The sequence below is a fragment of the Notolabrus celidotus genome, chromosome 11 (assembly GCF_009762535.1).
Source record: "Notolabrus celidotus isolate fNotCel1 chromosome 11, fNotCel1.pri, whole genome shotgun sequence".
Taxonomy (NCBI): Eukaryota; Metazoa; Chordata; class Actinopteri; order Labriformes; family Labridae; genus Notolabrus; species Notolabrus celidotus.
This window is the reverse complement of record NC_048282.1, coordinates 24,102,158-24,125,858: the sequence shown is the minus strand read 5'-3', so window position 1 is coordinate 24,125,858 and position 23,701 is coordinate 24,102,158. Positions and strand designations below refer to the sequence as shown.

General features: G+C 39.9%; 1 protein-coding gene and 1 long non-coding RNA gene across 4 annotated transcripts in view; one reads left to right on the top strand and one right to left on the bottom strand.

Moving 5' to 3' along the window:
• Positions 1-23,701, top strand: part of LOC117821352 (glutamate receptor-interacting protein 2-like) — a 47,150-nt gene that overhangs the window by 7,180 nt on the left and 16,269 nt on the right. The window contains exons 2-12 of the mRNA XM_034695556.1: positions 4,865-4,945; positions 5,680-5,818; positions 8,054-8,199; positions 11,356-11,439; positions 11,548-11,623; positions 12,261-12,406; positions 15,229-15,376; positions 15,460-15,629; positions 18,749-18,877; positions 19,105-19,266; positions 21,172-21,358. Coding sequence (XP_034551447.1) covers positions 4,865-4,945; positions 5,680-5,818; positions 8,054-8,199; positions 11,356-11,439; positions 11,548-11,623; positions 12,261-12,406; positions 15,229-15,376; positions 15,460-15,629; positions 18,749-18,877; positions 19,105-19,266; positions 21,172-21,358 — 1,468 coding nt within the window. The remainder of the gene's footprint in view (positions 1-4,864; positions 4,946-5,679; positions 5,819-8,053; positions 8,200-11,355; positions 11,440-11,547; positions 11,624-12,260; positions 12,407-15,228; positions 15,377-15,459; positions 15,630-18,748; positions 18,878-19,104; positions 19,267-21,171; positions 21,359-23,701) is intronic.
• LOC117821353 lies at positions 15,111-18,308 on the bottom strand. 3 transcript variants are annotated; one of them, XR_004632953.1, is made up of 4 exons: positions 18,198-18,308; positions 18,011-18,087; positions 15,430-15,667; positions 15,111-15,314 (listed from the first exon to the last, which is right to left on the bottom strand). It is a non-coding gene; the product is annotated as an uncharacterized LOC117821353 (long non-coding RNA). The 3 variants fall into 3 exon arrangements; XR_004632951.1 differs by lacking the exon at positions 18,011-18,087 and having other exon boundaries at positions 18,136-18,208; XR_004632952.1 differs by lacking the exon at positions 18,198-18,308 and having other exon boundaries at positions 18,011-18,129.

Sequence of the window (23,701 nt, the reverse complement as noted above, 5' to 3'; positions counted from 1 at the left end):
AGGGAAGGTGTGAAATACAGTCTCCAAGTTGACTGTATTTGCAATGAGGTAATATTCATAGAAAATACGTTATATTATAGTGAACCTATTATTCAAATGTATTTAAATGAAACATATATAAAAATTAATAGAATAAAAGCTGGATAACCTGCTAAATACCCCAAATCTATCATGCTGGTATTAGCTTAAACCATTCTTTAATCAATCAGTTAATCTTTATTGATATTGCGCCAAATCATGATACATTTTATCTGAAGACACTTTACAAAAGATCAAGTCTAGACCGTACGCTTTGTTGGTCTAGGCATTTATAAGTTATTCTAAACTAGTTTAAAAAAACAATTTATCCAGTCTGTCCTTTCTCTTCCTCCTTCTTTCTTTTCTCTTTGATATCCTCAATTTGCTTCTGTTTTTTTCTTTCGACTCTGACCCCTGAATTCTACCGCAGGACAGACTAAATCATTTTCTTAATGTAGAAGGGGGAGAGAGGCCTCACACTATATATTTTTTTTGCATAAATAGACAGTTTTGCCTTATTTTCAAAAGGTATAACCTAAAAGAAAAAAAATATTCACAAAAACGCAATTTTCATTTTAGGAGCACTGGGGCCCGATTTCTACATTGAGTCCCTGAGTGGTCAGTCAATCTTTCCCCCCACTGCAACACCCATGCCCAATGAACAGGATTAGAGAAGTGCCAAGTCAAGTTTCCTCATCACCTAGACTGCTGACATACAGTGGGGCAAAAAAGTATTTAGTAAGCCCCTGATTTTGCAAATTCTCCTACTTAGAAAGATGAGAGAGGTCTGTAATTTTCATCAGAGGTACACTTCAACTATGAGAGACAAAATGAGAAAAAATCATATTAATGGCACCTGTTTGAACTTGTTATCTGTATAAAAGACACCTGTCCACAGCCTCAAACAGTCAGACTCCAAACTCAACCATGGCCAAGACCAAAGAGCTGTCGAAGGACACCAGGAAGAAAATTGTGGACCTGCACCAGGCTGGGAAGAGTGAATCTACAACAGGCAAGCAGGTTGGTGTGAATAAATCAACTGTGGGAGCAATTGTAAGAAAATGGGAGACATACAAGACCATTGATAATCTCCCTCGATCTTGGGATCATGAGAATGGTGAGCAAAAATCCCAGAACTACACGGAGGGACCTGATGAATGACCTGCAGAGAGCTGGGACCAAAGTAACAAAGGCTACCATCAGTAACACGCTACGCCAAGAGGGACTCAAATCCTGCAGCGCCAGGCGTGTCACCCTGCTTAAGCCAGTACATGTCCAGGCCTGTCTGAAGTTTGCCAGAGAGCATATGGATGATCCAGAAGAGGATTGGGAGAATATCATGTGGTCAGATGAAACCGAAATAGAACTTTTTGGTAAAAACTCAACTTGTCGTGTTTGGAGGAAGAAGAATGCTGAGTTGCATCCCAAGAACACCATACCTACTGTGAAGCATGGGGGTGGAAACCTCATGCTTTGGGGCTGTTTTTCTGCAAAGGGGACAGGACGACTGATCCGTGTTAAGGGAAGAATGAACGGGGCCATGTATCGTGAGATTTTAAGCCAAAACCTCCTTCCATCAGTGAGAGCATTGAAGATGGAACGTGGCTGGGTCTTCCAGCATGACAACACACCGCTCGGGCAACGAAGGAGTGGCTCCATAAAAAGCATTTCAAGGTCCTGGAGTGGCCTAGCCAGTCTCCAGACCTCAACCCCATAGAAACTTTGTGGAGGGAGTTGAAAGTCCGTGTTGCCCAGTGACAGCCCCAAAACATCACTGCTCTAGAGGAGGTCTGCATGGAGGAATGGGCCAAAATACCAGCTACAGTGTGTGCAAACCTGGTGAAGACTTACAGGAAACGTTTGACCTCTGTCATTGCCAACAAAGGTTATGTTACAAAGTATTGAGTTGAACTTTTGTAATTGACCAAATACTTATTTTCCACCATAGTTTACAAATAGATTCTTTAAAAATCCTACAATGTGATTTCCTGGATTTTTTTTTCTCATTTTGTCTCTCATAGTTGAAGTGTACCTCTGATGAAAATTACAGACCTCTCATCTTTCTAAGCGGGAGAGCTTGCAAAATCAGTGGCTGACTAAATACTTCTTTGCCCCACTGTACTTCTGCGGCTGCATTCAGGTTCAGATGGCTGGTGTGCACTGGCCCTGATAATCTGAGGCTGGCTCTGTACTCTGTCAGACAAGAGTCCCACTTTAGGTAAAAAAGAAAAAGAAAAAAGACATCAGTCTCCCTCTGGAGCAGACAGAAAAAAATTCCCAGTTTTTTGTAGCAGCTGTTATAAATGACATGAAAATTTAAATTTTCTCTCAGTGCCCGGACAGTCCATTAACTGTATGCTGCTCTTTTTTGCAGAATTCCCATGCTTTAGTGGTTGCATATATTGAGCTCAACACAAATGTATTGTGTAAAGTAATGGTTTTCAAGGGGTCTCTGATGCAGACAGGGAGAAGCTATGTTAAACCCTCAACCCTTTTATAGGATTGCTGTGGAACAAAGTGAAGCGATTTTTTTTCAGGGTTCAGGATTTTCTGAAATATGCTATACTTCATTTGCATAGCAGAAATAAAATGTGTAAAAAATATTATACCAAGATGAAATTCGATAGTTTGCTAAATACAGTTTGTATGGCTGGGAACTGTCGTGTATACATACTTGATAAATAGGGTTGCAAACGGGTGGAAAATTTCAGGTAAATCTCCAGAAAGTTTCTGGTAAATTTTCATGTGAAGTTAAGCTGGGGACTTTTGGAAATATTCCAAATTAGAAACCGTCCAAGGGAATTATTTGAATTTATGGGAATTAACTGGGAATTGAGGGTAATTTAATGGAAATACATTTGTATAAATACATTTATATGTGATATTTGTAAGTTAAACATTAGTACCATACATCAAATTTGTTCAATATATTACCACATGATATTATTGAAACTTACTTCACTTTGTGTAGCCCCCAGGCTCAAATGTGTGGCTTCAATAGTCTTGTGCTCTGGGCTCAAAAGGGTAGTCCAGGATTCTAGAAATCATCTGTGCATGTGATGGAGGAATGCACAGTCCATGTAGGGGGTGTGGTCTCAATAGCCCTGCAGTAAGTAAGTGAGTAAGCAGTGTGCATGGGATTGAGGAATAGCATAGATATTCAACTAAACTTGCATGAAATCTGGTTGTTTTAGTCATGATTATGCTAAAATATATTTTCCCCAACTATATTTAAGTTCCCTATTAAGAGCCGACCTTCAATTTAGTAAATTCCTGGTTTATTCCCATGGAAAGTTTCCAACTTTTGCTGGAATTTTGCAACCCTATTAATAACCTATTAACTATCAACGGGCAGTTAGCTAGTTAGCTGGAAAGTGTCAGAAAGCTAATGCTACTGTTTGGTGATGTTACACATTGAATTAGACAGAAGACTTAGAGCCTACATAGCTAACATTAGATCAGGACATAATTAACTGTCTAGCTGTTGTAAGCTGGAAGTGCTTTTATGTTACCATTAGCTGCTGAAAGCAACAGTAGCTAATTAGGAACCAACAGAACAGAAGTTGGTTCCTCTGGATCTTGGTGAGTTGCTCTTTAGATTGGGATAAGGAAAAAACCTGACCCACTTTTTTGAACACAATTAAGTGACATAGTTGTCACCAAAATTGAAGTCTTAAGTCTTGAATTTTGAGTCCTCTGTGTTCACGTCTTAGTCTAGTCTGAGTCACCAGAGAAAAGTCAGAGTTGAGTCCTCATTACCTGAGTCCAAGCCCGCTGTGTCATTCAAAACTGTTTGCTATATTAACCTTGACTGACTGTGAGGGGCCTTGCGCTTATGTAAAAAACACATTACATTTGTAAACACTAGATCCTGACCAATCCTGCCGGCATGCCTAGAGATCTAAATGATCAATGAACTCACACTGTGTGATGCACTTCTTTGAATAGGGAGAGGCACTAATTCTGCCGTGCTGGGATCACTGCAGATGTCTCACAAACTCAAAAATAAACTGACCAAACATTTTAGACTCAGTGTTACGAGTCCTTTTCATTGCTAACATTGCGGTTAGCCCGCTTACAGTAATAAAATCAACAGTCCAAGTCATTTAAGCATTTTTTTTTTAAAGTTAGGATTTTGGGCATTTTTTTTTCCCTTTAATGATAGGACAGCTGAAGAGAGACAGGAAATGTGGGGAGTAGAGAGTGGGGGAGGACATGCAGCAAATGGTCAACCGGCGGGAGTTGAACCAGCGACCTCTGCAACGAGGACTTTAGCCTCTATACGTGGAGCGCTTAGACCACTAGGCCACCAGCGCCCTAATTTTGGCATTTTTGAAAGCAAAATGCACAATACATGGCGCCTCTTTCTGCATCCTGGAACTGTAGCTGAACAAGACAGCCCTTGCTTTAAATTAAATAAATCATGAGGACCTTATATACAAACCACTGTCAAAAACAGACCCTTAAAACCAGAACCTGAGTTGAGTTCAAATCCTCAACTTCAAAACTACAACTCTGTGTCACGGCATTGTATGTATGTATATCTTAAAAATAGCTTTTGGACTAAATGATAGTGATTGTCGGATATGCATGAGTTTTATAACTTGCCATCTGGAACACAGCACTATGACATTATAAAAGTATTTGAGTACTCTGAGCGTGATGTCAGAGGAAAATGGCTGCCGTATGGACATAATGAAATTGACAGCGTTGAAACCAAGTGAGTGCAGCTGTCATGATGTGCAATAGATGCTTGTGTTCATTTTGCCTTCTGCTGCAGAGTTGCTCCTCATGTCACCACAATGCTCCCTAACAGCACCTCCATGCCTCTGTGCTGTCTCCTCAGATGAAGGGCCGTACTCAAAGGGGAGTAAGGAATCCGGGACAACTGACCAATCGCATTCATCCCAGAGACGCAGCTTTTCAGGTACAATTCAGTCAAAGATGACTGTATTTCATTTTCTTCTTTCTTTTTTTTCATATCTGATTCATGCGACCGCACCCACATCACCTTAAACAGAGAAGTCGTTCCGTCTTTGACTGAAGATTTTTTTGTGTATTGTTTTTTGCTTAATGCTGCTCTGTTTAAAATGCTTAGATAAGGTGAAAAAAATGCTTGTGTGGCATACCTGTCATTTGCACTGAGCTGCACTTCTACCTCAGGAAGAACAATTTAACAGCACAGCACAATGTGGTCCGCAAGACAGAATGAGTCCTGTGATGACACTTTAAAACTACACATCCAACAGGGTCAAACTCATTTTCATTCACAATTAAGATCACAATTGGATTTCAATTTACAAACTGATGAGTGTGCTGTAATTTTCAATGAGTGTCTTTTACTGTGATAATGCATTGGATGTGTTTCCATTATGAGTATTAGTGTGGTGTTAATAAAACTGACTCCTTTTCCCTGCTCCTTTCCGAACCTGTCACAAAGATTCACTCAGATTGAGAGATTAAAAGGAACAAGGGAAAGACAGGGCAGCTAGAGAATAAAGTATGTGGTCGTGTGTCAAAGAGCATTTCTGTGAGACATTCCGGAAAGAAAGAGGAAAAAAAAGAAAGAAAAGAGTCTTTCGTTGCCTTTCGGACAGGGTGATTCTGTCAAGCAGACGCTAATGCTGACTGTGGATCTGTGCCTGTGTGTGTATCCGTCAGCAGACGAGTACAGAGGAGTGACCACAGTGGACCTGATGAAAAGGGAAGGCAGCAGCCTTGGCCTCACTATATCCGGAGGGTCTGATAAGGACGGCAAGCCCAGGGTGTCAAACCTCCGGCCAGGTGGGCTAGCTGCCAGGTGAGATCTTTGCTCTGTGATGTGGTTAAAACCTGGCAACCACAGCAAGATGTCCTGATGTGTTATCCTGCAATGTTACACCCAGACTGCCCTGACTGCAGGGCTGTAGGCGTGTTAGATCAGCTTAATGCCATCCCACAATTAGCAGTCCCCTTAAAAACCAAAGTCCCCAAGAAAGCATTTAACATGGGTCCATAAATTTAGATTCAGATGTTGATTTTTTTGTTGTTTCATGCTTAATTTACTGCAAGATGGTAATTATATAATACAAAATGTTTTTGAGCATGCTTTTTAAGTTCAGAGATAGCTTAATTAACATTCGATTAAACCAATTTCCCTCAACGTCAACAGCATTAAACTCATTTTCCCCAACATCAACCACATGAAAGTAAAATGTAGTGGATGACTCACATTTTGTGATGAATAAGCAGCGTGTGTGACACATACACACGCTCCCACACATATACGCAGATTTGTGGGAATGACGCAGCCCCCGTTGAAAATGCCTCAGCCAAACATTGCTTGTCAAGTCCAGGGAGGTTTAAAGACGGACACTGTGCTAATTCTTCCAAGCAGCTTGTCCTCCCACAACTGAGTTCATGCTTGTGTGGAAGTGCTGGCTAATTTACTGGGTGGAGAGACACTCATGCAGACAGGGGAGAGACTGGCAGTGACATTGTGTGATGAGACCGGACCTGATGACAGGCCACTCGGCTCTGCTGGTTAAGACGTCTCTCTCTGTCTGCTGTCAGCTCTGATTGGCAGTAGCCCAAAGGTGAGAGGGGTGAGCCGGGCAGAGCTTTTATTTGATTAATTTGCTCTTCAGTGAGCAGCATGTTGACTCAGAATGCCGTATGTAAAACCGTCATCCCATCTCGACCCTCTTTATGTTTGTCAACACACTGCAAAGAGAGTCATAGTTGAATTAGATTTACTGTCGAGGGCAAATTAATAACCACCATGACGACAATGGTAAATGTCCACATTACATGTAGTTTTCAGTTCTGCCTCTTTAACACAGTGGCACCACACAATGAAAAACTACCAGAACAGACCAAAAAAAGACATAAAATATGATGATGATGTCTACAAGTTTGACATCATAGTTTTAGCATGAGTTTGGATCCTAATGATCTGTTAGGTCACTATTTTTTAGTGTGGTTGTAACAGTAAAGAAGCTTACAATGACTTAACATCCTAGAACTAACTGTATGATCAGATCTGTTCTTTTTAGAGGTTCCTCTGCCTGTAATAAACTCCCCACGTACATGAGAATGATTTAAAAAGTCACTTAAACAAATGCTGATGGATTTCTCATAGACATTGTTATGTAGTCACTGTTTTAAAAGTTCTTTATTTTTTTTATTTTTTTGTAGTTTAATTCTACTCAGCGTTTATTTGCCCAGATACTTAGTTTATTTTTCATTTTCATTCTTGATTTTTATAATTGGCTGCTATTGCATCTTTGTTTTATGGATAATGTATGATTTTAAATAATTGTTTTTCTTGTTTTTGTTTTATTGTGTGGACCCCAGGAAGACTAGCAACCTCAATGTGGAAGCTAATGGGGATCCTAATAAATAAATATATAAATACAAATAAATAGATGAGAGTAGAGGATGTGAGCCATAAAACAGAAATAATGAGCTAAAAGGAGCTAAAACGATCCCTCAAGCTCCTGTATGAAGTTTTTGACTGGTTATTAAACCAGCTGAAATCGATACTGACGACTCTCTATGAACTATAAAAGCAAATGAGACCAAAGCGACTGGGCTGATTATGTTTCTCCAGTTTTTTTTTTTTAAGTGCCTGAAACTGCTGCCGCAGAACAGATGTCAGATAAACATGCTGTGAACAAGCGCTACGTTATATTTTCCACGACAAAAAATCTCAATAAGTGGTAGGTTTTACTTTTTAAAAGAAAGCAGGATGAGATTTTTTTTAAGAAAAACAATACATACACATGTACAGGACAAAATCAGTAACAAGAAAAGAAGCACTGCTTTGTCCACAGGAGGCGCCAAATTCGACACAAATCAAAAGTTTTTGACAGGAGCTTAAAAGCTCAAAAAGACTGCAGAGTTTTTGATAATTCTTTCTGGGTACATGACTGTGAACAACATGTATCACATCAAAGATATTTGTGGTTTTAATGTGTTCAAAAATTGCCTTTATTTAACCAAAAGTTAATTCCAAAAAATGAATAATCCCTGCATCTGTCCACGCTTTCCTCAGGAGTGACCAGCTGAATGTAGGAGACTACATCAAGTCAGTAAACGGCATTAACCTGTCAAAGCTTCGCCATGATGAGATTATCAGCCTGCTGAAGAACATCGGGGAGCGAGTGGTGCTGGAGGTGGAGTACGAGCTGCCTCCGTTCGGTGAGTGAACTTTTGCAAGAGGATTATTCTGCCTGATAGACAAAAAAAAATTAGCTCTGACATCTGAAGAAAGTGCTGCCATCAAAACAAAGTCAAAGTTGCATACCACTAAGAATCGTCATGACACTAAAATATGAGCGGCACACATGGGCAGTGCTATCTGCCAGTTAAATCAGAGCAAAGACATTTATAAATCCAGACAGCATCAGCACATCTCAATCAGCAGCTTCTTATCAGTTATAAGAATCAGTATGTGACAGTGGAACGTGAATCTCATCTCTGAGAGGAGTACCTTCAGCGTGTAGAGTGGAGTGGGCAGCTGTGACATACACCCAAGAGTAGAATAAGAGTAGGACACCATCAGGTATGTCTCAACCCATGTGGGGGTGAGAAATAAAAGGGAACACGTGTGTTTTCAATCTGTGCCCCCCATCAGCGTGGCCATTTTCGTCAATCTTGGTTGAAAATGTCAGTTCTGGACAAACAGCTGTGATTGACTCGACCTTAATCGGACTAGATGGTAATCTGTTTGAACTAGAGAGGGACCAGACACATCCGCCACTACAAATGAAACACAAGATTTCGGATTCATCAGAGCCAGGCTGCCAAACACATTTCCAATCTCAAACTTCCAATTGCCTCTGAAAAGTATGGAGATTCATATATACGCAACTTTCACTCATAACTTGTCTTTTTTCCTTGAATATTTTTTACAATGAAGATCTTATGCCATTTCTCTATATATGAATACTAATGAACCATTATTAGAAACCGAGCAATAGTTGAAAAATGCCAGGATAGATGGTTCAAAGTTTGAGACCTGAGTCATGTGCTGCAAAGCAAGAAGTACAGTACACGTTCAGGGTTCACCTCCTTCTCACCAGAATCAACACGTAACTCATTGAGTACAGCTCACCCGTACAGTTCACCTGCTTCAGACCAGGTAATGCTCAGTACAATAATAATAATAATAACTTTATTTATATAGCACCTTTAAAAACAAATGTTTACAAAGTGCTTTGACAAACAAAGCGTAGTTCAAATAGCAGAGTAAACAATTTGACAAGACAGGGAGGAGAAAATTTTAACAATGCAAAACAAAATGCAACGCAAGAGGTTAAAAGGAATACACGGCAATTAAACAGTATGGAGTGGTGTGACAATAGACCAGTAAATCATTGCTGAGAGGTTTTTCAGGGTAAATAAATAAATAGATTAATTAATCAATACAAATAAATAAAAATGGAGAAGTAAATAAAAGCATTAAAGGGACAATAAAAGAGGGTTTCAGAGTAAAAGGACAAGGGCAAGAGATTAAACCAAGCAAAGGCAACATAACCTGACCAATCAAAAGTGTTAGGAGACCAGCAAGACACTTCTACTTTGGTAAATGGTAAATGGACTGGTACTTATATAGCGCTTTTCTAGTCTGTCGGACCACTCAAAGCGCTTTTTACACTACTCATTGCATTCACCCATTCATACTCATTCACTCACTGATGGTAGAGGCTGCTATTCAGTGAGGGACCATCAGTGTTATCTAATCTCATTCGTACACATTCATACACCGCTGAACAACAGCGGGAGCAATTTGGGGTTCAGTGTCTTACTCAAGGACAGTTCGACATGTGGCATAGCTGGGACAGTTTGAAACACAAAAGTCTTGGTCTTGTTGCAGCTGTAAGATCTGAAAGTGAACCTACTCACAGCTTTGAATCATGTGTTCATACTTATGTTTGTCGTCATAGGTAGGGTTGCTAAAGTAAGGATGATACTATTCTATACAGCATAAGAATATTTCTGTGAGAGACATTAATTATATGGATTACAGAAATGTAATAACAGCCCAATCTACTCATGCTCTAAAGCAGGGGTTCCCAAACTTTTCATCCCACGACCCCCAAAATACAGATGCCAAAGACTCGCGACCCCCACTGTCCCTAAGTGTTTTAATGTGGCTTCATTTAGCTGGTCTGCAGAAAATTATCTTACCTTTATGAGAATGTCATATACGTAGGTATCCTTTTGCCAGATGGCAAAAAGAATGGCAGAAAACTCATCACATTTTCCATTTTCAAGCTTTTATTTCAAGATTAGCTACTATTTTTGTCGATATCTTTACTATAACTGATAAAATATACTATTTTCAGATAACTTGAAAAAAAAAAACATTCTGGAAGACATCTCACGACCCCCCCATTTGTTTCTCGCGGCCCCCCAGGGGGTCCGACCCCCACTTTGGGAACCCCTGCTCTAAAGATGGAGCAACGATATTAAAAGCCTTAATTTGCACATTAACACAGTCAGTGATTTTTGCCATCTGTCCCTCTTGCAGCTGTGTCACTTTTAGCCTGATTATGTGTGTAAAGTCATATTTTCTTTAGGTTTGTAAAATGTGCCGCTCTGCTCCCAGTAGTATTGTGCATATCTGTCCTCTTAGTGTGATTTCTTTTGTTGGGTTTGTAAAGCCAGAAAAACAAAGATATCCTGGCTATTTTGAAGCTGCCTCGTTGTACAGGCCTCAGGGCCACAAAGAGTCACGTTGAGGTCACTGCGGCTCCAGAAGGCTCAGCTTCAAATTTAAACATGTCTTCAGCCCTAGCGTCTATCAAAGATATAGCTGTTCTGCATATTTGTATTCTCATAGTTTGTTTTCAAGTGTTATTCAGGTGATTCAGTGCACTCCCACATCAAACAAGTAAACTCTGACGAGCACTGAATCAGTTATTAACAGGAAAACATAATTAATAAGAGTATGTTAAAATGAAGCTACATTAGAGGCATTTTCAAGACAAGCATTCAACAATAAATGTTTTTTAAACACAATCACACAAGAGTTGAGCAGGTCAGCTTGTAGTGAGGTCTTACAAATATCAGTAATTATCATTTATTTCCTGATTTACCTAGACAGACACCCTAACAGCTTTCATTGCATTGCATGACATCAGCCTGAGAGACAGAGTTGCTTTTCAGGCGCTGCATTCAGTCTGCTCACTGCTCCTAAATTGTTACCATAGTTCAGATACAGAGAATAAAATCCCCATTTGAGATTGATTAACCACTCTTCCTCATTTCTTTTACTATGACAAGTCAGCACTTACAGAGATGGCACTGTTTGAAATGAGAGCTCTATCTGTCCTGTTTTCTCTCCTCCAGTCCAAACCCCCTCAGGAGTCCTAACCAAAACCATAGAGGTGTGTTTACACAAGGAAGGAAACAGCTTTGGGTTCGTCATGAGAGGTAGATTATGGTCCTTGTGAGAATCCTTTCAGGAGAAATATTCAGATTGAGTTATTTGCATTGATTTATTCTCTGTGGGTTTTATCATGCTTTTTTTTTTTTTTTAAGGAGGCTTTCATGAGGATTGGCGCAGGTCTCGTCCTCTGGTGGTGACCTACGTGAGGCCCGGAGGTCCTGCTGACAGGTGAGAACAAGGATAGATGTTTTTGTGTTTACAAGTGCTTCTATTTTTGTCTCTTGTATGTCCTGATCGTGCATGAATGAGCCTATTCAAATGATTGTGTGTATGCATGCATGTGTGTCTATATTGTGCATATTTGCTGAAGATGTATGGCTTAATGGATGTCTTTTAATGATTGCCCTATCTTTGTGTGCTGTGTAAACATCAACCTTTAGCAAATTAGAATCTTTAGGATTTTGCTTTAAAATGACAGAAAATCCAAGTTTATGCGTTAAAATTCATGTGCATGTTATTTCTATTGCATCAGCCGACACTCAGCATGAAATTGTGACTGTGACACATTCTGTTGAGTGTATTTTATCTTCAAAGCAGAAAGGGCACTGCTCATCCTGAGGCTAATGCAACATTGCACTTTTCCTATAAAAAAAAACCTCAAAGCACCAAAACACTGAGGCAAACGTAATTCGCCATCAAAGACTTTTACAGCCGTTTATCTCGCTTATCCTCCATCTCACCTGGGAGCGAACATTCACGTGGAACTGTTTAATGATTTACTGTGACTGCAGCTTAAACGCTTTTATGAGCATCTTGTACAGGTCGCTTTATTCTTTCTCCCCTTCTGCGTTCTGTGTCTCTCCAGAGAGGGCACTCTGAAAGCTGGAGACCGGGTTTTGAATATAGACGGGATGCCTTTAAACAGAGAGAAGCACGCCGACGCCCTGACCATGTTGATGCAGAGCAGCCAGGAAGCTCTGTTCCTGATTGAGTATGACGTCTCTGTCATGGGTGAGCACACACACACAGGGAATATGTGGAAGCACGGTCGGGTAGCGTTGCTCTGAGGGTAAATAATGTGGCTGTTATGGCTGTGTGGATGTGACTGAGTGTGTGCTGGAGATGCCACTAGGGGAGTCACACTGGCCCATGAGCACAGTTCAGCCAGGAAAGGGTAGATGGGTAATAATCAGAGTATTGTTACAACATGAGGGTTTCTGAATGGCTGTGGTCATAGTGGGTTTAATTTCAATATATATATTTTTAAGTGATTATTTTCTGTACACAACTTGGCCCTGCAGAGATTAAGAATCACATCTCTATACAATCGTCAGAAACAAGATATCACAATCGTGCTGCAAAACCAATGTATCCTACATTTCCCACAAAGCAAGTAGCTGTTTTTGTCAGTAACTCACCTCAACTCACCTCCTCATCTGCCCGGTTAACTCTGTTGTCTCCTCAACACAACATTTCCAGTTTGTAGCGTAGACTATTGGATGCAAATGTGCAGTTCCCTAGGCCAACATATGAAATCACAATGACATCATCCGTTCCCCTAGAGGCACAGATATTATACAAAACAGCCAGAGTGTTCATCAGCTGGATCACTAAACTGAATATGTGGGGGGAAAGTCGGGGATTGTCCCTTTTAAGTGATTTATTTTATGGAATCTAAGCAACGCATTGTATAAATCGGTTGTATCTGACAAAGCTTTGGACAGATTTTTTGTATATTTTCACGCTTTTTGTTCCCCACCAGGAGTCTTAAGTTGTGCACAGAAAAAAATAGTAACACTAGGTCAGACTGATTTTTGTATTTAAATATTTTTATTACATTTTTTCAACACATAAGACACACAATATTAAAACATACTGAACACAATACATAATGGCCTTACACACACCTGATTAGCTTTAAATACATCACTGAGAGAAATTATAGTAATGGAGAGGGTAATAAGTATTTGGGTTAAATGGAAATCATACACAAATTTGAAATAAATAAGTGGAAGTCAATTGGCAGGGGTTCTTAATATATAGCGCAGAAATGGAAGCCATATCCTTGTAAACTTATTGAGTGAGAGGTCGGACTGATTTTTGGTGTACCAAGAGAATCAAATCTATTCGGAGTTATGGTTTGACTCAGTCTCAGTCTTTTGATGCACCACTCCTCCCACATTTCCTGTCTCTCTTCAGATGTCCTACAAATAAAGGCAAAAGCCAAAACAATCTTATTATAAGGTATCCTTGCCGCAAGAATGAATAAAAAATTGGCATGACATCACATCAGGTTACAACTGCATTTGGTCATGGTGAATAATCTCCTCGAATATCACAAACTCTGCCCCTCTCTGTGCAAAATGGAGCAGGTCACCCAGGACATTTTGACACAATTATCTCTCTGTATGTGGGAGTTCAGGGCTCAGGGCTTCTGCCAGCAACATGGGTTCATCATTTTCATAGAAATGTATTTTACCCGCTGAAATCTTGGGAAACAGTCGCTGAAATGTTTCTGTTTAATCTGCTTTCTCCACGGCATAGTTTCCATTCTCAAAGTGTTAAGAGCTACTGTATAATCACATCATTTAACGCAGAGTAGCAGAACACTTCAGCTGTCAGTCGAAAGCTGCATATACATGTCTCTTTGTCATATCTTAAGTCAAGATGGTGAAATGTGTAGACAACTGTGTCCAAATATCCCACTCCTAAAAATGCTTGTGTCTTTATATTTCTTGTTTCTTTCTCTGAATAGACTCATTTGATACAAACATTAGAGTGAGCTGGGTGTCCCCAATCGGCAGAGTTTCCTCAATGTTCCCCTAAAAATATAAAAAGAAAATTAGTAATGGAACATACAACAAATGTCTGAATACAACTTATGATGCAAAAAAGAGACCATTTAGAAGCAACTGAACACCTCTCTGGCCTTCCAAACATTTTTGACTGTCCTGTAGCTGCATTATTTATGTGATTTTTAGGAAGATATTTTGCAGCAGACTGCTCCTTTAACCCTCCTGTTATGTTGCGGCTCAAATTGACCCTTTTTAAAGTCTATTTTAGGTAATATATGCCTTCCAAACCAGCTCAATGCAGCATAACAATCTGGGCAGCATGTGACAGAAGAGGAGTCATGTTAATTTATCAACATCACTTCATAAAAAAAAAAATAAAATTAAAAAAAAAATTAAGATAAAATAAACAAAAATCTATGTCATGTAAAACTATTGTATTTATATTTAGGGCTTTCCAATGTACATTGAAAAAAGTTGTAACATTAATTTTAATGAAAAATGAGTGAGTTACCTTCATTGAACCATGATCTGTGAGAATTAAAGAACACCAATGGACCAAATCTTGATTTAAATGGTTAGTAATGGAGTTAAAAATTAGATTTTTAAAATGTGTACTGCGATTTTTTGGGGGGTTCTGACACTTTTGGATATGCCCAGGGTCAAATTGACCCAGGAACATTATTGCTGTTCCAGAGAAACGAACATAACAGGAGGGTTAAAGGCTGAAGTCTGCTGTCCTTTGTGTGATAAATGTTCAGGGGGTTGTACCTGTCAACAACATGAATAAACATGCAGTAAGATTAAAACTTCATGTTACCAACTATAACTAAAAACTAGTGTAATATTTGTGAGAATTTCACCTCAGCATACTGATAAACTGTATGTATGTTGGTAGAGCACAGCAGAAGCCTTTATAAATATCAGGGTAAAAAATGTCTCTTTATTGTGAGAATGAAAATATATATTTTATCGCTGTCTCTCGACACCTCCAGTGATCATGTCGGCCTCTGTCATATCTATGTGTTTTATCTGTTTCAGAGGCGGTGCAGCAAGCCTCAGGCCCTCTGCTGGTGGAGATAGTGAAAGGTCCCTCATCCAGCCTGGGGATCAGCCTCACCACAACACTATACAGGAGCAAACAAGTTATCATCATTGACAAGATAAAGCCAGCCAGTGTGGTGGAAAGGTACAAACATCCTTTGTGATACTTCACATCTTTTAGATTTTTGTTTTTCTGACATTATCTGCCTCTGTGTGTTGCCCTCTTAGATGTGGAGCACTGCATGTAGGAGACATCATTCTGTGTATAGACGGGACCAGCACGGAGCACTGCTCTCTGATGGAGGCCACGCAGCTGCTCGCTAACAGCTCGGACATTGTAAAACTAGAGATTCTCCCAGCCAGTCAGAGCAGACTTCCCGTCAGGCCACAAGACACAGGTACGTCCTACGGATTACACAAACGATGAGGTAGATCTCTGTGAGACAAAGAAAAGATTACACAGGTGAGAATCAGCAGAAAGAAGGAACTTTGGTAGAAAAAGTAAGTGAAAAGTGTTTCTATCGATTTTTATGGATTACTTTTGTTATTTATAAGGTAACTGAATGTAAAATATTGGAAAACAGTAGATTTAACTGTCACAAGTATATGTAGCTTAAGCGGATGTCTTTAAACCCTTTTTTTAACCTCTGTTGCTTTAAGATCGACAATTGATTTCGATTGATAGCCCATATTAGCTTTTCACATTTTACATTAAAATGTATGATCAGCCTTTGTTATACAATATAGAGGTTCCACTAACTAATTTCAAGTTTTTGCCCAGCTACCTCTTATCAATAGTGTGGTTTGGGCCCCATACTACTAAAATGTACACAGATTGGGATGCCAGTGTAGCTCAGTTTGTAGAGCAGGCACCCCATGTGCAGAGGCTACAGTCCTAGGATTGATTCCTGGTTACAACATGGTTTGGTGCATGTCTTAGTCTATACACATCTCCTGTATCTCTCTGTCAAGCTAACCTCTAAAAAGAATGATTTCAAATGTCCTTGAGGTGATAACAGTTCAAAGAAACATTTCTCGGATGCAGTTTCAGATCAAAGCAGGCAAATTGTCTAAGAATTTCCTTAAAATAAACTAAAACTCAAGCAGTCACAAAACATATTTGTAAAATTAGTTTTCTGTTCTGATGTTTATTGTTTAACACCTCGTAATATAACCTTAGAATTACAGTGAAACCACAGGAACAATATTTATAACTTCACCACATCAGATAATCCGGCTCCAACCGAAAAGTACTGCTGTAAATGGTGCAAAGTGTTTTGAATACCTATGTATGTTAAATGTGTATTATATATTTTTACAAAGGCACAGTATTTAGTTGTGCTTTGCATTTTAACATACAAATAAAATATATACATTCCATAGACTTTATGTTAAAAACTCCCAAAGAAATGTGCAAAATCAAGGGTGCCTCTGCAAATGCTAAGAATTATCATATGGTTACGAGCGAAGGAGAATAAGTTCTGCATGTTTATAGTGTAGAACTCGCAGTGCAATGGCCGGAGTTTCAGCATAGTGTCCTCAACATATGTAATCTGACAGCTCTGCTCTGAATTATTTTACCTACAGCTGTAAGACGCTTGGCTGCCTCCCAGCTGTCTTATTCTATACGCTGTGAATCAGCCTGTGTGTTTGTGCACACCCCAGCCCCAATCCCTCTGCCTTTGGACACACACAGCCCATCTTATGCCACTTTTGTGCATCACACACACACACACACACACACACACACACACACACACACACACACACACACACACACACACACACACACACACACACACACACACACACACACACAGATACATTTTCATCGTCCGAGATCATGTTCGTGCCATGTTCTGCAGACACTTTCTGGGTCAGCAGCTGCAGGGCGCCTTAACATGCGAGCACAGGACGAATCATACATCAAGACAAAGAAAATAAGAGGTATTTGTGTCCTCTTGGGTTACTGGATCCTCTTTTATACAATTGTTCTTTGTCCTTTGTCTGGTCCAGTGTGCAGCACTTTACTTTCATTCCCATACACTGATGTGTTTTTGATCATGCCCTAACAGTCATCTGATGAAAGCATACAAGTTAATACTTAAGAAGACATGCTTGAAATGCATGGGCTTCCATTGACCATTGAACTGTCTCCATTCAAACTGTAGCACAGGCGTCACTTCACTTTAAAATAACAGGCATGTGCTCTGTCCGCTGATATTTCTATTTAATAATAATTCATTTCATGAACAAGGCGCCATGACGTTATGATAAACTAAAACCATATTTTCACAGCTCCTTTTCCGCCAGGATAAGGCGTGATTAAAAGATGCAATTTGTCTAATCTCCTCTGGGGATTTAATAAGACTGATATGGCCACTGAGAGATTAGGAGTTAATGTTTCTTTCTACCCGCGTGGATCCCCAAAAACATCATTTCTTGGAGAGCTTCCCCTAGGTGAGCTTAGCATAAGCTGGCAGAGCTGAGTCTTTGCAGGTTTTTTGATTGAGCTCGATAGAAACTGGCTCTCTGAAAAGGGCCGTAGGGTCTCCTCTGTGTATTCTGATTACATACAGCTGGAATTAACCAGGTTTCGTGAATATGGCAAACCTCCCAGGCGCTACCGTAGTCAACCATGTTTCCAGCAAATCCTCCATCCATGTGAGCAAGTTGTTGGAGATTAGACCCCCGCAAATGAAGCAGCAAGGATTACTGTCACATGTAACACTCTGTGACAATTTCAGCAACATGAATCTGTGACGGAAAAGTTAATTACCGAGGTGTGTGTCATACAGGAGGTCAGTTTTCCATTCGAATGCATCAAAGATGTCCAAACGGACCTTGTCAAACAGCCTTTATAACAAGAGATAAAATACGTCAGTATCACCGGTTTGTGCTCACCATGTCTTTCAAAGATTGAATAGGTCTGCAAAGTTGTTAGAAATTCACATGACTTTACAAACCTGGATTAAAAGCATTCAGACCAATCAGATACAGGAACACACCCCTTTCATCGTCAGCAATCAAGCTTTCAGCTGCATCCAATCAGAGCAAAGCCACATGCCTCACTTCCTACTGAAAAAATCATGAGAAGATGAAAAGGAGCCATTTTTTACAGCTAGTTTTAACACCTTTAGGCTCATTTTAACATGAAATTATAAAAATGATCTTCAGGTTGCCCTCAGCTTGTTGGAAACTTGCTAGTAAAAGTAAGATCTTGTTTGTTTTTAAACCCTTCCCGACTTCAAATATAGCCGCTTCAGTTCTGTTTGTCTAACTGGTTCTTAGATGCTCATCAAAATACATTAAACCACAGGATTTAATCTTGTGTACCATGACGGAGAAACATTAAATATCAGTTACCCTGCTCTGAATTATCCCCCAGGCAGTGTGCAATATGGTACAAATTTAAGCATAGAAGTGAAAGGGTGATTTCATGGGTAGAATTTGGAAATGTACAAGAGGAGTGGATGTGGTTCACTCAATTGATTTGTGTGTCTCTATTTTGTTGCAGTTAAAGTGCAGAAGAGCAACCATCACCACTGGGACCAAAGCAGCAACTACTGCCATCCCCCACATGCCAGCCACGGCAAGACATGGAGCAGCCCGAGCCACCCACACAACCAGCAGGACCACTGCAAATGTAAGTTATCGCTTGTGACAGCACTGCTGCTGGCAAGACACCATAGAGCGAGCCTTTTCTTCTACACGTTTGTTAAATCTTTTCCAATAGCAGCACTGTAAACACTTTTCTTTCTTTTTGTAGCATGCTTCTTCTGAACGCACTCTGAGACTGCTGCTGTCGCTGAAAATAAATTGTCATGGTGGTAACTGCCTTTTGAAATGCGTAGTCACTATGTCTCCTTTCAGCTCTGGTGAGTGGTGGCTTCTCCCCTTCCTCCACAGCCACCTCAGGGTTCAGCAGCCAGGGGAGCAACACCCTGCCCTGCCCCATCCCAACCGTTGCCCCAAACAGTCCTCGCAGCTCCACTGGCAAGAGAAGGACCAGGAAGAAGGACCACAAGAGCTCATGTATGACAAACCCTCCTCTTGTTTTACAATCAAATGACAAAGAAATGTTAATGATCTTCTGTGTTGTGCAATCTAAGCAGTTTTTGTTTTATCACTGGCTAGATTACTTGTATAAGGATGCATGAATGGTGATTAAACTTAATATTTCACAGGTTTACTGAAGGTCACAATTTCTGGTGACGCTTTGTCAACGTGTGGGCTTTTTTTTTATTGTCAGGCGGATTATATATCAATAATGAAATGTCTCTCCTTTAAATATTACAGTTCAATAGAACTATAAAGTGAAACCATGAATGACAACTGAATCAAACTCTTCTAACCTACTTTACACAAATACTGTTTTTGTTGTAATTGGCCATGTCAGTCTTAGCTAGCTCTACCAAACTACCTACTGAGTTGTATCCGCTGACTTCTGCCTCCTAGTGTAATCTAGTGTTGAGCAATGTGATTTAGCACTGTGCATTGAATCTCTGTAAACCAAAAATGTGTTTATGTTTTGGCAGTTTGATTAATCCCTTTATTACGGTGGCCCTGAGAGCTCACAGCACTGCAACTTAAGAAAACACATGCAAAAAGACAAAACACAATCAAATTAAGAAAACATCTTCATCAATTTGACAACACATGCGCAGTATTTAGAAAACGCGCTGCAAAGACCTCAACACAACACATTAGAAAAATGCGCTGCAAAGACCACAACACAACGGAAGTGTTTCCAGAGGACACTTAAAAGTGATGCACACATCCAGCCACGCTTGTTGTTGACACAGATTTTGAGTCACAGCGCTATTAAGGTTCTCTTACCGTCAGTGGTGTAGCGCTGTGACTCAAAATCTGCGTCAACAACAAGCGTGTCCGGACGTGTCCATCACTTTTAAGTGTCCTCTGGAACCACTTCCGTTGTGTTTCGGTCTATTTGCAGCATGTTTTTCAAATGTGTTGTGTTGTGGTCTTTGCAGCGTATTTTCTAAATGCTGTGCATGTGTTGTCAAATTGATGAAGATGTTTCATTAATTTGCTTGTGTTTTGTCTTTCTGCATGTGTTTTCTTAAGCTGCAGTGCTGTGAGCTCTCAGGGCCACCGTACTTTATACCACCTCAGGTTTTTGGTTTCCCTATTTATCTATAAAGCTAAATAGGAAAGAGCTAACTGCTGTAAGAGGATAGATAGCCATAAAAATAGAACAAACTTGGCCCATTACTAGAACCTTGTCAAGTTTTTAATCCTTTCTACACTTGGGCAAATAAATAAAAAAATGCTAACATTTCTAACAACCTTCTGCTTCACCCTGTGTTTTAATATTAGCAAATGTTACTATGACATTCAAGATGGTCCTGCTGAACATAAACGTTTTAGCATGTCATTTTGAGCCGTGAGTTCTGAGTATATTATCTTGCTTGCGTAGGCATTAACTGTTTATAAGTGCAGGCTCAGAGCTCCCAGCATAGCTGTAGACTGTTATTCTTGTTAAGTGTAATTTTTTTTAATGCTCTTAGCATTATAAGGGAAATGCATATCAACGTCAATGGACTGGACTGGAGGCAGAAAACTTTGATAATGAAAACTGAAAGCTATCTAAGAGCTAAGGGCTTTTTGGTAATTTAGGTGAACTGACCTTTGTAAAATGTTCACAGTTTTGTTAAACCGACTCTCCTTCATGTGCCCCCTCAGTGTGTGAACAGATTTGACTGATCCCTAATGATAGCATGACTGACGTATACTCTGAAGAGTGACTCATTCCCTTTCCATTCCTGTGTCTTCTCTGTGGGTGCATGTCTCATCCCTTTACCCGTCTCCATATTTTGTCCACTACAATCCCTCTCTTGCTCCATTTATCCGCCACTCCACTAATATCTCTCTCACTATTGTGTCCCCTCCCTTTCTACCTCTGTCTCTGTCTCGCAGTGTCTCTGGCATCCAGCTCTGTTGGTCCTGGAGGGCAGATTTTCCATGTGGAAACAAGTGAGATCGTCCTGAGGGGGGATCCACTCACAGGTTTTGGGCTCCAGCTGCAGGGAGGTGTCTTTGCCACAGAGACCCTGTCTGCTCCCCCCGTCATCCGCTTTATTGAGCCCGACAGCCCTGCTGAGAGGTAACTCACTGAGACACCTACGAGTAAACAAATATCATATATGGAGTCACTTTCAACTAGACGCACAGGCAACAAGGCCCCTGTGCTAAACATTCAACCACATGCTAAAAAAACAGCTAATTTTAGCCCCTGTCTAAATGAGAATTTCAGCTGAAGGCATGTTCTCTGGGACAGCATTTGTCTAATTCTGTGGAGACAGAAATTATGAATGGTAGCGTTGGGGTCACAAGAGGTCACAAGGGGTTAAAAAACCATTAGAAGCAGACAAAATAAAAACATCTGTGAAGGACTCTTGCAAATAAAGTCCTCTCATTGTTACTCTATATTAGCATCAGCAGAGGCATGTTGGCTGTAGGTCAAGGCTGATCAATAACAATTAGATGAATACAAACAGTTATGTTCCCCAGGGCCCAGTTTTTCCCAAAGGTTACATTTTTGTCAAAAATAATATCCTCTTCCTTGTTGTCCTGGATGAGGTCATTTGTCTTACTTTTGTCCTGTTTTTTCAAAGTAATTGGATCAATTTTATCCAGATACAGATGTTGAATATAAGGGACTTTGTTCATTAAGGTTGCCAGAGTTCAAAGTTCACTTTTTTTGTTACAATTTGATTTTCTTTATTTTTTTTAAAGTTATGTTTTTTGGGCATTTAGGCCTTTAAATGGATAGGACAACTGAAGAGAGACAGGAAATGTGGGGAGCAGAGAGTGGTGGAGGACATGCAGTAAATTGTTGAGGCTGGAATCAAACCTGCAACCTCTGCAACAAGGGCTATAGCCTCTATACATGGGGCACACGCTTAGACCGCTAGGCCAACGGTGCCCCTACAATTCGATTTCCAATTGATGTACAATGAAACAGTAGCGATACACCAATTCAAGTGCAAAATATGCTAAATATATACTATGTTCTATTGTTTGATATAAATAAACACTCCCGCTGCTGGGAGAAAGATAATCACTTAAGAACTGGAGGTGTGATCAAGATAAAAAAACAAGATTATCTGATCCAGACCCACTTTGTTATACTTTTTTTTTGTAGATCAACCCGTTCTCCAGATTTGATCCAATCTGAAATCTTGAATCTAATCAGATTACTGTTGAACAGCTGGGTTGAGAGGTTGTTTCTTTAACCCTCCTGTTATGTTGCGGGTCAAATTGACCCTTTTTAAAAGTCTATTTTATATATATATATGACTAACCATTTAAATCAAGATTTAGTCCATTGGTGTACTTAAATTCTCACAGATCATGGTTCAATGAGGATAATCAATCATATATGCCTTCCAAACCAGCTAAATGCAGCATAAAAATCTGGGCAGCGTGTGACAGAAGAGGTGTCGTGTTAATTTATCAACATCACTTCATAAAAAATTAAATGGGCTTTCCAATGTACATTAAAAACAGTTTTAACATGAATTTAAATGAAAAACGATTGAGTTATCCTCATTGAACCATGATCTGTGAGAATTTAAGTACACCAATGGACTAAATCTTGATTTAATGGTTAGTAATTGAGTTAAAAATTATTGGGATTTTTTGGGGTTCTGACACCCAGGAACATTATTGCTGTTCCAGAGAAAGGAACATAACAGGAGGGTTAACGATTTATTTCTTCTTCTTCAAATAATCTAGGTGCTTTGCTAGCCTTTAACACATCTAAATGTTCTTTTTTCTTATTCATACCCCCTGAGGATGAACCCTAATAAATCATAAGATATCCATTGCCTCGGTTTAAGGCCGATACATTCACAAAGACATTCATTAGTTAGAACTGACATGGTTAGTGTTGACATGCTAACCTTTTGCCTTACAGAGATACTAGAACATATCTAGACTCTTGAAATGTAATTTATCTCCTTAATGAGGAAGGTCAGGCATGAAATGTCATGAGGTCAGGAAATGTTTTCTGCAAAGGAGAACTAATGCTGAGGAGAATGAAGACCTGCTCTGAATAAAGCTTTATAAGATAACTTTTGTTGTGTTGGAGTGCTTTAAAGATAAATATAGATTAACCTGTCCCCTCTATTGGTATGTAGCACTCTATTGATCGAGTTTACATGTTGCAGTCTAATTAACACCCAATCAGACCAGCATGCTGTATTTGTCCTTGTCTTGTGAGATTAATGACGGTGTCTGCAGGCAGTGCGGGGGTTGTCTCCTCTGGGTTTTGTACCATGATTAGTCCAGAAGCACTTAGGCAGGAGTGACTCAAGTACAGCTTCCGCCAGTGATGTTGGTGTCTCAGCCTCCATACAAGGTTAACAAGCAGCGGTGGTTAGTGAATTAATAACAGTTGACAGTGCTGCGGTGTTTGCCCTTGCAATTAGGGGTCTGATTAAAT